The sequence below is a fragment of the Coptis chinensis genome, chromosome 6 (genome assembly GCF_015680905.1).
Source record: "Coptis chinensis isolate HL-2020 chromosome 6, ASM1568090v1, whole genome shotgun sequence".
Classification (NCBI taxonomy): Eukaryota; Viridiplantae; Streptophyta; class Magnoliopsida; order Ranunculales; family Ranunculaceae; genus Coptis; species Coptis chinensis.
Window position 1 is genome coordinate 95,948,895 of NC_141461.1, and position 14,898 is coordinate 95,963,792.

At 38.1% G+C, this 14,898-nt stretch overlaps 1 protein-coding gene and 1 pseudogene across 17 annotated transcripts in view; one reads left to right on the forward strand and one right to left on the reverse strand.

The window, feature by feature from the left end:
- The first annotated feature begins 1,641 nt into the window (after positions 1-1,641).
- On the forward strand, positions 1,642-8,741 carry LOC147495738 (uncharacterized). 16 transcript variants are annotated; one of them, XR_015197687.1, is made up of 11 exons: positions 1,643-1,801; positions 1,966-2,244; positions 2,353-2,424; positions 2,928-3,017; positions 3,826-3,961; positions 4,284-4,400; positions 4,518-4,631; positions 4,722-4,826; positions 5,341-5,532; positions 6,685-7,741; positions 7,864-8,741. XR_015197687.1 is itself a non-coding variant. In XM_086564432.1 (10 exons), exons 3-10 carry the CDS (start codon positions 2,413-2,415, stop codon positions 6,732-6,734), a joined length of 726 nt encoding a protein of 241 aa, XP_086420558.1. In that variant the 5' UTR covers positions 1,642-1,801; positions 1,966-2,244; positions 2,353-2,412; the 3' UTR covers positions 6,735-8,741. The 16 variants fall into 16 exon arrangements, 11 of the variants coding, with proteins under 11 accessions (XP_086420558.1, XP_086420556.1, XP_086420560.1 ...); XR_015197688.1 differs by having other exon boundaries at positions 6,685-6,890; positions 6,969-8,741; XR_015197689.1 differs by having other exon boundaries at positions 6,685-6,890; positions 6,986-8,741.
- LOC147495739 (protein phosphatase 2C 57-like) overlaps positions 7,925-14,898 on the reverse strand; it is a 76,975-nt pseudogene continuing 70,001 nt past the window's right edge. The window contains exons 11-15 of the transcript XR_015197686.1: positions 10,572-10,618; positions 9,697-9,758; positions 9,494-9,546; positions 8,848-8,928; positions 7,925-8,771 (exon numbers count right to left, since the gene is read on the reverse strand). The product of XR_015197686.1 is annotated as a protein phosphatase 2C 57-like (transcript). The remainder of the gene's footprint in view (positions 8,772-8,847; positions 8,929-9,493; positions 9,547-9,696; positions 9,759-10,571; positions 10,619-14,898) is intronic.

Sequence of the window (14,898 nt, forward strand, 5' to 3'; positions counted from 1 at the left end):
GTCAGCTACGGGTGTATGCAGCGGCATAGGGGTCGTTCTGGTTACACCCGATAACGACATAATAGAGCAAATCACGAAATTGGGATTTGTGGCATCCAGTAGTGAAGCAGAATATGAGGCAGTAATAGCAGGATTGAGAATGGCCGAGGACTTGGGTGTGAGGGAGCTGATGGTATACTCCGATTCGAATTTAGTCGTATGCCAGGCGAATGGAGGGTTCACCGCACGATGTCCCCGAATGGCGAGATATTTGGAGGTGTTGCACAAACGGTGCGCCTATTTCTAAATCTTAGGTTCATTCATTTTGGTCGGTGAGAATAGGCATGCCGATGCCCGCTTATGTGGCGCCCTTAATCCCGTCCGGTCGAAAAAGAGGACAATTTAGGTGAGAAGGTTAGAAAGACCAAGCACGGAGGATGCAATAGAAATATGTCAGTCCACGGGGGAGGAGGAGAGTTGGATGGATCCTATCACACACTTTTGGCAGGAAAAGAGGTGACCCGACAAGAAGGAGAGAAGAAGGTGGCGGCGAGACTTCTCGGAGATATGTTTACTTTCGGGGGAGTTGTACCGAAAAACTTGATGGACCGTTGTTAAAATGCTTGAGTCCACGGCTAGCGGCTGAGGTGTTGGCTAAATTACCACGAAGGAGATTGGCAGAGCCATTCTGCAGGAGAATTCACGGCTCACCGATTCTTGGCGACACAAGGGTATTTCGGCCTCACATGAAGAGAGATGCGAGTGGAGTTTGCTAAAAGATGCGACAAATGTCGAGATTCTCGACTAATATTAGCCCCCTGTGGAACCTTTACACAACGTTTCCAATCCATGGCCTTTTGCTATGTGGGCAATAGATATAGTGGGACGCCGCCCATGGCTAGTGGGAAGCTAAGATTCATGCTCGTGACCACCGGATTATTTCACAAAATGGATCGAGGCTGTACCCTTTGCGGCTGGTGGAAGTTGAGACACAAGGATCAAGTTCCGCCGATTTGGACTACCATATGCCATCATCTAGTGATTCAGTTGGACAATGATGCCAAGTGCCTTACAGAGTTTGGATTTTATTAGTTAAGTGCTAGCCAGTAGATGACTAGTGTTCTATTCTGACTTTTGTCATTGCTGGTATCTGGGTTGTATCTTGGAGGCTTGCATAGGCCCCACTGAGCACCAAGCCTATTCACCTTGACATTTCAGCTGGCCATGGGCCAACTTTTAAAGGTTTCTGTTTTGCTCTGTCTCAGTACTGAAACCTGGTTGAGAACTTGGGCTGGGGGTTCACACCAAGGCATTCTGCTACATGAATACTACATGCACATATCATGAGACCAGCGTGAGAAAAGCCTAACGAGCCCCTCCTCTCCCTCTCTCTTTCCCCCTTTCTTCCTTTGACCATCAATATATTTGAAATACCACATTGTATTATTCAACTTCTTCTCTTTTCCTAACTTTTAGGATGTTTTGACACCAAAGCACCATATTTTTGAAAACTATGTCAGTCCATAGTACCAGATGTACTGGGGGAGACCATGAAGTTAGTTGTTTGAGATCTGCCTGTTGACATGCTCTGCTGACCACAGTTGCATAGTTCTGACTAAGTAGATAAAGTGAAGCAACTGAAGACACCTTTTCCCATCTTCTCACTAACATCTTAATCAATCAGGTTACTTTGTTAAGTGATGATGGGACTATTCTGAGCAGTAAAAGTACCTGAAATCATCAGAAGATGTCAAGAGTGGTAGTACGATGGAACTAACTGCTCATCTGGTTGAGATTGGTGAGGAAAGAACTTACCAAGAAGGTATCAACTTCTTTTTGGTACCATGCTCTTTGATTCTCATGCATTTTACACTATTTGATTGTCAATGACATAACGAAGGTATGCAAAATGCCTTTATGCATCCCCCAGAAGGAAATAGATACTTAGTGTTCAATTTTCATTATTTTGTTGTTTGAAAACTATAGTTCCTTTTGCTGGAGAAATTCAAAGTGACAATACATCATCCAGAGGAGTGGCTTCAAATTCTAGTATTTCTCATATTGACAGGATCAAGTTAAATGGTTCTTCGTCTTCAGTGGGTAACCATTTTACTCATTTTCTCTCCTTCATCACTCTTTGTTGTGTAGTTTGGGTGATGCAATTGATTAAGTTTTCCCCATTTCTTTAACTGAGGGAGAGTAAATGGATTGGGAAACAATGTAGCACCAGGGAATCGTCCAAGTGTGTATATAATATTAAAAGTGGTTAGTCTCTCTCTTTCTCTCTCATTCATTTGTTTCATGATCATGCATTGTTTTGTAGCTTGGTTACTTGATGCAATTGGTTTCTTTTTTCCGATTTCTTAAACTTAGAGAGCGTAAATGGCCTGGTAAACAGTGTAGCACCAGGGAATCATCCAAGTGTGGCACACAATGTTAAAAGTGGTTAGTCTCTCTCTCTCTCTCTCTCTCATTCATTATTTGTATCATTTTTCTTATTATTCTATTTTTTTATTTACTTGCTATTATATTTCTCTGTTACTTTGGGTTGTTTACTGATTCATATATTCACCAGAGAGTGGACATAATGGTCTGGGAAACAATGCAACACCAGAAAATCGTCCAAGTCTGACTAATAATGTTAGAACAGGTTAGTCTTATTCTTAGACACGCCAAGAAACCTTCTTGGTAATATGAGTCTGTAGTTTGTCAGTTAAGTGTGGGCAAGTGATTGTCTTTTAATCTTTATGCATACTGTAGGTATGACGTCCTGGTAAGAATTCTAAATTTAGATCATCTTATATATTGGGATTTAACTGAACACAAACAGCTTTGTTCTGTGCTTTTCTAATGAAATGTAGAAACACAACTTTGATGCATTTGTTTACTGCATGGTTATAGTTCTTGCCTTCTTGGTCTTTATTTCGATATCTCACAAATGAATGCAGAGTGGCATGCTTTATACACCACACAAAAAACGAAAGAGTATCATGATGGTTTCCCTCGACTTTCAGTTGGCGCTTTCCCAAAGGAAGCAGGTTAGTTCAGATTACTTGCATTTACTGCATCTGTGTATATTTGCTGTTTTCTGTTGGGCATTGATACCAAAGGTCTTTATAAAGTGATGAAACAATTCCTGGAGCACTAGCTATCATAGCTGTCTTTCAATTCCGTTCAATCATTCTGCATTCAGAATTGTTTCAGGTAATACTGCATGTCGGCTGTATCTTGGGTAAGCCCCACTAACCAGTGGACAGGGATGCATTCCCTAGTTTTGATCTAGGATTTTAATCTTGGATTGAGCTTCAACATTTTCGATTTTGTTCAGTTTAAAAATTGAAACCTGATTGAAAACATGGACGGCTCAGGCCAAGGTGTTCTGCTACTTGTACAAATATATGCAGACCACAAGAATAGATTGAAAAAGTTATAATAAACCACTTTCTCTTCTATTCTACCCCCTCCCGCGCCTCTTTTCATCAGCAGTGATTTGCTATCTGAAACTCTCACTATTATAGTTGATGGACTTTCTGTAATAATGATATCGATTATAATCAAGAGTTGAGTTTCATTATAGAGTTCAGTAGTTAACTCTTGGGACGTGTGTTAAAGTCGCAATATGGGCCGAGTTCTAGTCTTCCATAACTTATTCACCAGAATCTTATAGAAAACAAATTAAGGCTGTACTACCAGATTGTACTGGCGGAGATCATGATAATTGTTGTTTGAGACTTTGAGGTTCTGTTGACGTATCTGGTGGAGTGTTGGATCAAATTTTTGTTGAACTGTTAAGATGAAGTACCTACAACTACATTCCCCTTTCTTTCTGATCACTTATTTTATCAGGTCACTTTGTTAAGTAAAGATGGAACTGTTCTGAGCAGTAAGTACCTGAGTTTTTCAGAAGATGTCAGAACTGGGAGTAAGCTTGAGCTAACAGGTCATCTGGTCGAGATTGGAGAGGCAATACTTTTGGAAGGAGGTATTAACTTCTTTGTGATATCAAGCTTTTGGACTCATACGTTTTACAATATTTGCTTGCTAGCTAGTTGCAGGTGCTGACTAACAAAGTCGGTAAAACCTTTGGGTGATGATACCAGAGGTCTGCGGCCAGCATCAAAGAGTTACTGATCTCATTTAAAACAGGCTTGCCAATAAAAAAAAAATATTTGCTAGTCTATAAATCTGCTTGAGGCATGCAAAATGACTTTATGCATGTTGGAAGTATAGAATTGATATTTGTATTCCCCTTACTTTACTTTTGTTGGCTGGCAATTCATAACTCCTTTGTTTTGATATTGAAGGAGACATCCAAAATGCCAACTCTTTAGGCACATCATTGGCTTCATGTCCTACCATCTCTACTGTTGATAGGATGAAGTTGAACTCTAGTGACAGAAGAAACAAGACCAAGTCATATGGTTTGTCCAATGCCTCACAATGCTTTTATCACTTGCAGCTGCTCTCAACTCTTAAGCTATGATTACCTTTTTACTGGTTTTACTTTTGACATTAAATGCATGTGTCATGGACGACAGGACCTCCAAATAATACATCTTCAGGTAAAGATTTGGGTTTATATCCTAAAAGCTCTAATGTAGATAAGGACAAGTTCAGCCAAAGTGGTACTAGAACAGATCTAATACGTGATGGTTTGTCTGCTTCCACAATTTTTCAAGCATTATATAGCGAGATAAGTTTGCATGTGATATTGGTGTAATAGCAAGTTCCTGTTTTTGCAGCCCACCAAATCTTATTCACTCTTAAAAGGCCAATGAAGGAGGGTATGCCCCCGGCAAAAGAGGCTATTGTGCAGCAGATCGGTTCTTCCCAAGATTCAGATTTAGGTGAGTTTGGTAATCAGGATTTACTTGGCCAAGATGCGTTCGAGCCGAATTTAATAAGGAGAAGCGTAATACACATCCCTGATGGTAATCCAGAAAATTATAACGTAGGCAGTAATGCCCAAGTGGTTACTGAGATTTCACAATCAGAATGTTTTGAAAAGCTTCCTGCTTCAGGTCCCCATAATGGAGGTGTTGATTTACCATTACCAAGTTTGGTTGGATCGAACTCTTGCCCTGAAGATCCTGAAAGAAAGAACTGCAGGGAACTTAAGAGCAAAGGAAAAGAACAAGTGGACAAGAATGAGTTCCCTAGTTTTGATCTAGGATTTTAACCATGCATTGAACATACTTTTATGACCCAGGTCAACTTTTGTGTGATAATACATTACATGAAAAATATGTATATTACTTGTGCAATAACAAGTTAGAAGTAATACGTTGATACGAATATAAAATTTCCTTTTAGAATCTATGTTTTCTGATATCAGCAAAACATAACACAGTTGATGTTAAGATTACTGCAGCTTCTCTTGTGGTCGTTTTGCACAACTTATGCATGACTTGCAAACTCTAATTAGCTACAGGGATAAGTTGAAGGTTTTGTTCTCTGATCCAAAGACAGCACTAGTATCAACTATCTTAATCTCAGTCTTGGACTCTTACATGAAGTGGGGTGGACGGAAGAAATTCAGTGACAGACTAACAGGTATGTCTTACTTTTTGTGGAAGTTTGACTTTTGCCACTTTCATTTCTTAGGCACAAAATAGCCCTGAAATTCCCTGTCACAAGTTACTGAATAAAGTAGGGATGGAATCACATATACATTTACTCTTCCAGTACAATGAAGACATGAGACAGAGACATCTTCCCGAAGTTTCTTTGATTAGATCCATGCAACATTTAACATTTCCTTTGTCGATTCTTGATTTCTGTATGAACACGGGTATTTTCACGACTTCCTAAATTTCACTGAAAAGTCCTAGTGCAACATCCTAGCTGGGACAATCGGACTCGGGAGACTTTCCTAACTCTTAACTAGATACACCCCAGTTCCACAGTTGAACTGGACTGCAAACCACTATACCGCCCGTCAAAACCATTACCACCAGGTCACGGCGACATTTGGTGATTACTTCACTGTAGAAAGTCTTCAACATGACTATATATGTTATGTCGACATCGAGTCCCCGTCTTTGCTCAAATCCACTACTCTCCGTTGAACATCCCATATCTATGATTGCACAAAACTCTTATTCTAAAATGGAGTAAAACTAAGAAACCCTTTGTTTAGTACTTTAGTCTGCCATTAAATGAGGAGAGATCAAGAAAACTAGGATTTTGTGAGAGAAATAGGGGATTTTTGAGGGGAAATTAGATTTTTTTTGCGCTCAATGCCCCACCACCTTTTTTCCCCTTTCCTTTTTATTTCTCTTGTTTATTATAAAATTTTGTATCTAGTCTGCATTGTTAAATGTCATTTGTCCATCAGTCTATAATTGGTCTCATCATTTTTTCTTTTACTCATTTTGTACACTCATATCATCATATGTGGATTTGAGATTTCCCACTTACACTAGGGAATTTATGCATCTATACTGTGTTTCTTATTAAGTTCTGCGATGCACTCTCTGTCACTGAATTAAGTTCGATAAAAGTTGGCCTTCCATGCTCGGTGATCTCTGCATGTCGGCATGACTTGCATAGTTGCATGCAGTTGATGCACACTGTGAGCTATTACAGTTAAAAATGTTCTGTAGGAAGTTACAATTGACTTGTGGTGACCTGTATACAATTGACTTGTCGATTTTGTATATTCTTGAACAAAATTTTCATCGCATTTCAATAATTTAATCACAGGATTAACATTCAACAGCAAAGAGGCGAGCAGTTGCAACTTGAGTCTATGAATACATCAAAATCGAACTTGATAATGGGGTGATATCATATGATAAGAAGTGTTTTCATCAGGGAACAATGCTCTCTGTAAAGGGTTGAATGACGTACCAATTTTTCGGGTTAATCTCCAAAGATCTTAGTTGCTGCAGCTGGACATCGTAAACATGGTACCCATTTCCAACCTTTAAGATCAAGATTCTGCCATTTTCAAGAGTTGCAGAGTTGCTACAGCATAAATTTCTTAGTGGAAAAATACCTGCAGGCAATACCGCAATAGTGATTGAGGAAATATATCACCCGAAAGTGATAGATTTACACTGCATCGCTTTTCCCATGCTCGTGTTGATATTTTTCAAAATCCATACATGCCACTGAGGAGATCTATCATTCCATGCGTCTGGCAAGACAACCTTCTATTTCATGTAATACTTTCTGCATTCTACATAAACAAACTGGAAGTTTTGATTTGTAAAACTTGTCCTCAACAGTGTCAAATGAAACCATGTATGACTCCTCCCATGCAAACACAAAATGGATGATATAAATAGATGATGGGTACGTTCGCCAAGATAAATGTATGACTCCTTTTCGTACGAGGCAGTTGGAGCAGCTGACCAGTGACAGGATTACAAACGCACATTTTCCTCCATTTGGCAGAGGGTCCAGTAGTACTAAACCATTACAACTACTACTCACAAACTTTATGGTGTTATGATCAATACATAAATCTTTCACAGTAACCTCTTCATTCTTAATTTGTTTAATCTTAGGATCATAGATTCTGGGGCCAATATATTTCGGAAATGCGATCAAACTAAGATTAGATTGACAACAGTGAAAATGAGCGTTAATGAAAGATGAGCTGCTAATTAACTTGTACGGTTGTACTACAGTTTGCATTCATACCTCAAAGGCTCAAACTGATTAAGTTCACGCCCATGAAGTCTTGTAAATATGTTAAAGAAGAAATCTTCCCCATGATATGGCACAACCAACCAAATTGTTATTCTTGCCGCAGGTAGACAAATCTTCCCACTTATCTGGCACGACCAAATCACTTTTCTTCTCGTTGAAGATGTTCAAATCTTCACGATTATTCTGATTTTCCATCATCAATTCCTCTTCTATTTAATTTTGTAGGTTTGTTTGTGGGAGGCATGTAGTTTTGGATTTGATACAACAAGCGAAAGTGGAAGGAAACTTGAATGGAAGAACATCAATTAATCTAGCCAGTTCCAAAATTTACAATCTAATCTCTACAAAAGCTAAAATCTATTATCTCCAAAAGAAAACAGTCAAACTCAACTACCACAGAAAAAAGAGGGTGCTAACTGTAAGGCCCTTAGCGTTTACATAAATAAACATAAGAGGATTGCTAATTCTAATTGGAATTCGAAAAGGAAACAACCAGGGAATTCTATATAGCTTTCGTTTGGTTACATTCCTAATTGGTTTAGGAAACTGGCCAGGGAATGAAGGGCGTACGTGCAGAAAATCTTTGAAGTGTGGTATTGGTTACCGGTTAGGAAATCCTACCAATGAAGAGCACACTGCCACCTTGGCCCTCGTTCAAGCATTAGGGGGCAAACACCCTTATCCTTGCTGAAATAGTGAAATCCCCAACTACACCCTCAACCTCGACAAGGAGATCTGAATCTGCTTCAGCCATAGTTGGGAACTCCGTCTTATACTCTCATCCAATGATTTTCCATTACTCAAAACTTGCACCTTAAACTTTTCATGGATTGCATGCCCCACACCAGGTTCGTTTACTAACAAGTCTTACACTTTTCTGCTTCTTGTTCCACGGATCCAAGCTGTTGCAGTCCGACGCTATCAACTTTGATGTCCTCCAATCCTCCAGAGTCTTTGTGAGACAAGGCTCTTCATTTCTACAACCGTGCGCATTCCCAGCACCAATGCAGAAATGGTGTTTTTTTGTCCTACCATATACCACCACCTTTAATTGTCTGAGATGATAATAACCGTGCAGCCATTTGATGCATATTTGTCCTTCCATCGCCTTTTGAATCTGCGTCAGTAAATGTCTGTAGCAAGACAGCAATGAGAATATATAACAAACAGATATAAGGTAAGTGTACAATTCCAGAGAGAGCAGATGACCTTATCCACGATTGTTTTGACAACATCCTCAGTGAGGGCCAGATCAGACTCGATCAAAAGAGCCAACACCATCTCCTTTAACTGAAACATACAACAAAAGTTACATACAAACTGGTTTAAGAATCAGATTCTTACACATTGAAATGTTGTATGCCTTGTATAATTTGGTCTGAACGTCTGATGTCTTCTTATATTCAGTCATGTGGTATGCCCTTTGTGACTCATTATGAATGACCCTTTGTTGCACATACAAAATTGAAAAGTATTGGTCGAAGACTTCTCATCATTTCATTATAAGTTGAGACATTTGTTCAATCACGGACTTTTCTAAGCATATAAATTTGGTCTTGAACACCCGAAATGAAATGCTTAAAATTTTCAATTGATTATTTACCAATCAGTCAGAAATATAATGTATGGCTCCCCAAAGTCAGTGGGATCAAAACTGTGTTAAACATAGTCGATAACATGATATGATATTTACTAGATTTTAAGATCACATATTCCCATCTCTAAATCCATATCTCTAGTTCAATATTCTGCATGATAACATGTGTCTTGTGTACTATAACATGCTTCTTGATAAGTCAAGCACATACATACGGAATAAATGGAGAGAACCTGAATGATATATATACTAAATCACCTCCTCACGTTCAATTAAGCCAGTCTGCGTTAGATCATATAGTCGAAATGCAACTACACAAAGAATTTACCAAAGTGTGATCAGCAAATTAAAGGATACAGTGGAAAGGTGGGCAGTTTTTTGAGTAACTGATTACCAGTAGAATCTAGTACGTTAATATGAGATCATGAATATACGTGTAAGTAATGAGAATCAATTCTTACATGCAACTTTCTCCTCCAGTGGAGTGTTGGGATGAAAGATGCCCAATGACCTAATAAATTCCCTGGATTCAATAACACCATTGCGCTTCACATCAAACAAATCCAAAACCTGTAATTTAAAACTTAAAACAATGACAGATATACAAAAAGGGGATCGAAAGTTAAAAGACCTGATTCACGGTGTACATGGAAAATATAGGTCAAACACTTGTTCATTGAACCGCTCGGGTATAATAAATTTTCATAATTACAAAATGTGAGAAAGGAATTATTTACCCTATGGTTTGTGAATCAGTAGTGGAATCTCACCTGAAGTAGTTCACTTCTTGTCAGTGGTAATCTATCTCTAAGAGTTAAAGGGAACTAGCAAAGCCCATCAAGTAAACATGGCAAAGAACTTCACCACTAGTAAACCTATAGCCATTGATACCGATTACAACAAATACGGGTACCCTCTACTTTCTTTACTGGCTCCAGCCTAGCATTGCGTTAGATCTCATTAAAAGTTGACCCTGCATGAGTGCATGGGTACCGCTGAACTCAAACCAGTAGGTGAAGGCGAGGGGGGGGGATACTTCTGCAAACCGCATTTTGCCATGTCCCGTGTTGCAGTTGCAAGCAGCTAGGTTTACAAACCTGAGAGGGTTATTTACCTCTTAAGCTATCACAGTTGAAATCGTCCACAAGAACAACAATTGAGTTGTAGTGACCTCGGTTTAATTACTCAGTAAAATATTGTAAATCCAGTCCTTCTCTATTACTTCTCCATTTCAGAAAAGGATGCCTTAATTAGATTTGTAAAAGAATTATATATAAGGTGACCATAACAAGCGAAAGTGAAATTCTATAAATGCAATTGAGAAATGAGGACATACCCCAAATCGGCTATGATGATGCTAACATTATCTTGTGACCGTTGATCCTGCAGAATTTTTATGAAGTTGTAGTGAAACCGTTTAAGTAGCAATATCTCTGATTCTCCTGATCTCTTGAAGAGAAACCTTGTTGTTTCCATAAGGGCGATGAGGGTTGGTCAGTACTTCTGCTTTGCCAGAACGGGAGAGAACCTACATTATCGAGCCAATTAAGCATGAAGGAATTTATTGAAGGTACTTTTTAAACTTCATCAGTTTTAAGGAAGTCATATATGTCTGTTAAGTATTGAGAAAGCAAGATTTGTACCACATTTGAGTCACCAACATGAGAAACAATTAGCATATCATTTCTAAGAAATATAGCTGTTGCTGTAGAACCAGATTCAGTTTGCTTCCCTGTCTCTTCAAGCCTTAGCAAAAAAGAGAGACCAAATAACAATAAATTTAACACAATAACATATATTTTGCAAATAAGTAATGCGTACCCTGGTGTGATTAAGGCCGTGCTTGGAGAAAAAAAAATGGCAATGCTTTCGAAATTGGTCTTTTTAAAAACATTGGCAACTATCGAGAACTAATGCTCATACCAGTTCAATAACCCAGTGTCGGCATTTATAAAAGCCTCCTCCAATGCCTTCTTTACTACACTTGAATCTTTGCTACTTAGCAACATCCCATCTTGTAATGTTGCAACACATTCTTTATACAGCTCCTCCCTAATGCATATATAGAATCAGAAGATGCAAATAAAATCCAAATCAACTGAAAAAACAAAACAACCAAATTCAAAATTCCAATCAATTGAAACCAAAACAAGACTAGAATTTCTGAATCTCCACGAAAAATCAACACAAATTCGAATTTATCTGTGGATAAATTGAACAACAAATTATTTAAAAATCTTTAAAAACGCCATACTAGTGAGGAACATAAGATGCATTAGTTGTATAATGAGTACTAGAATATATAGATGTCCTTCCTACCCGGTTTCTTGTATTGATCTTCTGTCTAATAAAATGAATCTGCTTATTACAAAATGGCGAACTTCATGTTTTCTTTTTCCCCTTTTTGGTAAGTGAACAACAAAAACACATGTATACAGGACTTGCTACTGATCAAACCACAAAAATACATCTAATCTATCTCCAACTAAGATGTAAATGACTCAGAGTTATATCACCATAAAAAAAAAGTTGTATGGTCACATGCAAAGAAGGGAACAAGTAAAAAGACATGATCCCCCTCCCACAACCACAAACAAATCGAAAAAAACAAAAAGTAAAGATAAAAATAAAAAGCAATTTCAGTTGCAACTACAATATTTGGAAGTAACAAAAAACTACGAAAGAAAGAAAGAAGAAGCCAATACAAACATGAGGGTATTTGAGCATACCAATACTGACCTCCATCTTCATCAAGTTTAATTCTTTTGATTCTGATGTTCATTTCCGCATGCTCAACCCTGTGATTTGGCTTTCACTTCTATCTCAGAATCCTGCTCCGAAACAACTTGTCGGAGGAGAGGAAACACTCCGTGTAGCAAGTAGAGGAGCTGCTGAAGTTTGTCATTTGGATTGGGTTCCTCGCAGACTGTACACAAATATTATGTTGGTATTCTACAAAAAAAAAAATACAAGAAAGTAAAAAGTAACAGATCGAAACAAAAAGGCAAATGCCATACCACCTGTTATATTCCATACAGAAACCAGAATTTTCAAATAAACTCATTATATAGTTGTACACAAAATTATTATTTAGCAATAAAATTCAGAAAAGTGACAATCTTTATATACACTTTTGAACTGTGGAAATTCCCATTTCAAACTCTTGATCTTCTAGGTCCTAACAAATTACATTTAGGGAGTTACAACTGAAACTGAAAAGAGTAACGATCGAGAGCACAATTGTTATCAATTCATCAAAACAACACATCACATAATTCACGAAAATTTCAACTACTGTATATTAAAAATAGATTTCTAGTTAATAGATATCATTAATTATTTACAGTTCTAAATACCAGTTGTTGGTGACGTTTTGTGCAATTGGAACAAAAGACGACAGCACCGGGTGTTGTCGGTTACGCTGACATTGTTGACACATTAGACTCCCACCGCTGAGTTTTACCCTTACCAAAAGAAGTTCCAATACTATTTGTGACAATCCCTGCAAAAAACGAAAACAAACAAATTCAATATTTCAATCAATTGAAACCAAAACAAGACTAGAATTTCTGATTCTCCACTAAATCAATTTGAATTTATCGGTTGATAAATTAAACAACAACATCAGCATGACCTATTATCTATCAAATTATTTGAAAATCTTTAAAAACGGCAACAAATCAAACAAAATCCTCCTAAAAAGAAATAAAGTTTCTGAGGAAAAGCTTGAAACTACGGATGAACATGACACATACCTTGATCGAAAGGGTTTTCAGTGTAGAAGCAGATTATCGAAGCAGAAAAGAACCGATTGAAGCCAAAAAACGAAGATTTTCGAGAAAAGATCATTTTCCCACGTTTGAAAAAGAATACAAGCCTTTTTACTGATCATCTTCTTCTTCTTTTTCAACTTCTTCTTTGTCATCATCACGATCATCATCATCATTATCACCACCATTCTTTGTCAGATCCCTTCAAAGAGATGTTCAGGACGTGGGTAATCTCCCCACTCGAGTGAATCCCACCACTCTCTGCTTCCTTGGATTCGTTTGAGAGAAGGTGGGGCTGACTGATGTTCTCGGTTGAACAGAGGGAGCCTTTTCAATTCAGGACAATTGCGTACCCAAACTGCTTGAAGAGAGTCACAAACCATCACGCCCTTCCAAATGCTCTTCAGTTTCGGTAGATTCGAGAAAATTCAATGCCTTCAACCTTGGGAGTGCGACATCATCAATTTCAGATGGTTCTTCTTCTTCAGATGGTTCTTCGTCTTCTGCACAATTCACTACGCAGATCTCTTCCAGGTATTGAAAGTGTTGTAATAACCTAGTTGAATATAAACATCCTGCCAAGAGTTGCTGTACATGAATATCCAATTGCTCTTCAGTTTTGGTAATTCTATTAAGTTCAGATTATGTAACCTCGGGAGTACTGGAATGGCACCACTCTCATCTCCATCCCTACCACTAGCTCCTCCAATTGATCTCTTCAAGGTTATGAAGCTGTTGAAGCAACCTAGACGAGCATAAAACTTTGATATTATCACAACGATAGATCTCTAAGCTCCTCAAACAAGGAAAATCTCCGTGTAGGAATGACAACTCTGATAACCTTGAGATTTCATTGAAATGTTTAACTTGAAGATATTGAATGCTTTTCGGAAGTCGGAGGGCATTGCAAGGAATACCCTTTGAGTTGGACAAACCTAGACTTCTCTCCTGGGGCTGACTTTCGTGCTACTTTAAAATATCTTCTATTTCTATTATCAATAAAATACTTTTTAACTTTTCAAAGTTTGTAAATTCACCGTAGGAAATAAAGTCCGACAGCTCGTGAAATTTGATTGTAAGATTCTCCAAGTGTGTCAGGCTTGAGAGTTCCTGCACGAAATCTCCCCCTCTTTCTCGCGCATACACATTTTTCGGTTCTATTATCAGCAATTTTAACTCTTCAAGTAAGGACAACTTGGATATCAATCCTGGAGGGATCATTTCTTTCAATTTACTATTGTGACTGAGATTAAGGCTTCTGAGGTTGACCAACATTTCCATCCCATGAGGCAGTTCTTCTATGGCAGAACTTGTGAGCTTCAACACTCTCAGTGACTGAAGCTTTGATAGAGAAGGCACTCTAACTAATTTCCAACATTCAATTAAGAGTAAACCACGAAGATTCACCAAATCAGAAAGTGAATCTGGTAACGACTCAATAAGAGTCCCAGATAAATCGAGAACCGTCAGACTAATCATGTCCATAAAAAAATCAGGCACACTGTGTTTTTCCGGATGAATTCGTCTGTTTGTTTTGATCTAGATGAATAGTTCTTCTGAGCAAAGATCAATGTCAAGAGTTTTGGGCATTTCGGAATAATTAAAATATTTTCTATTCCACTTTCCATAAACGAAACCCTCTCAAGATCTTCCGACCAATCATCTTCATGCGGTACTTTTGTTGATGAAAGCCCAGTTCTGACCATGAATTTAGGTTTTGTTTTCGTGATGTAAAGAGCCATATCCCTAATCAAATCATGCATTTTAACAAGGTCCCTATCAACTTTAAAATGAAGACTACCTTTTAAAGAAACTTCTTCTAGCATGCAACAACCCTTTAGTTTATTCAAGATATAACACGCCACGGCGCATTTCATCTTCTTTGCTTTCGAT

Excerpts from the sequence above, each read along its gene's own strand:
- LOC147495738 (XM_086564422.1), top strand. Across the intron at positions 3,018-3,825 it reads CGCTTTCCCAAAGGAAGCAG|GTCACTTTGTTAAGTAAAGA; the intron begins GTTAGTTCAGAT and ends TTATTTTATCAG. Across the intron at positions 4,401-4,517 it reads AAACAAGACCAAGTCATATG|GACCTCCAAATAATACATCT; the intron begins GTTTGTCCAATG and ends CATGGACGACAG.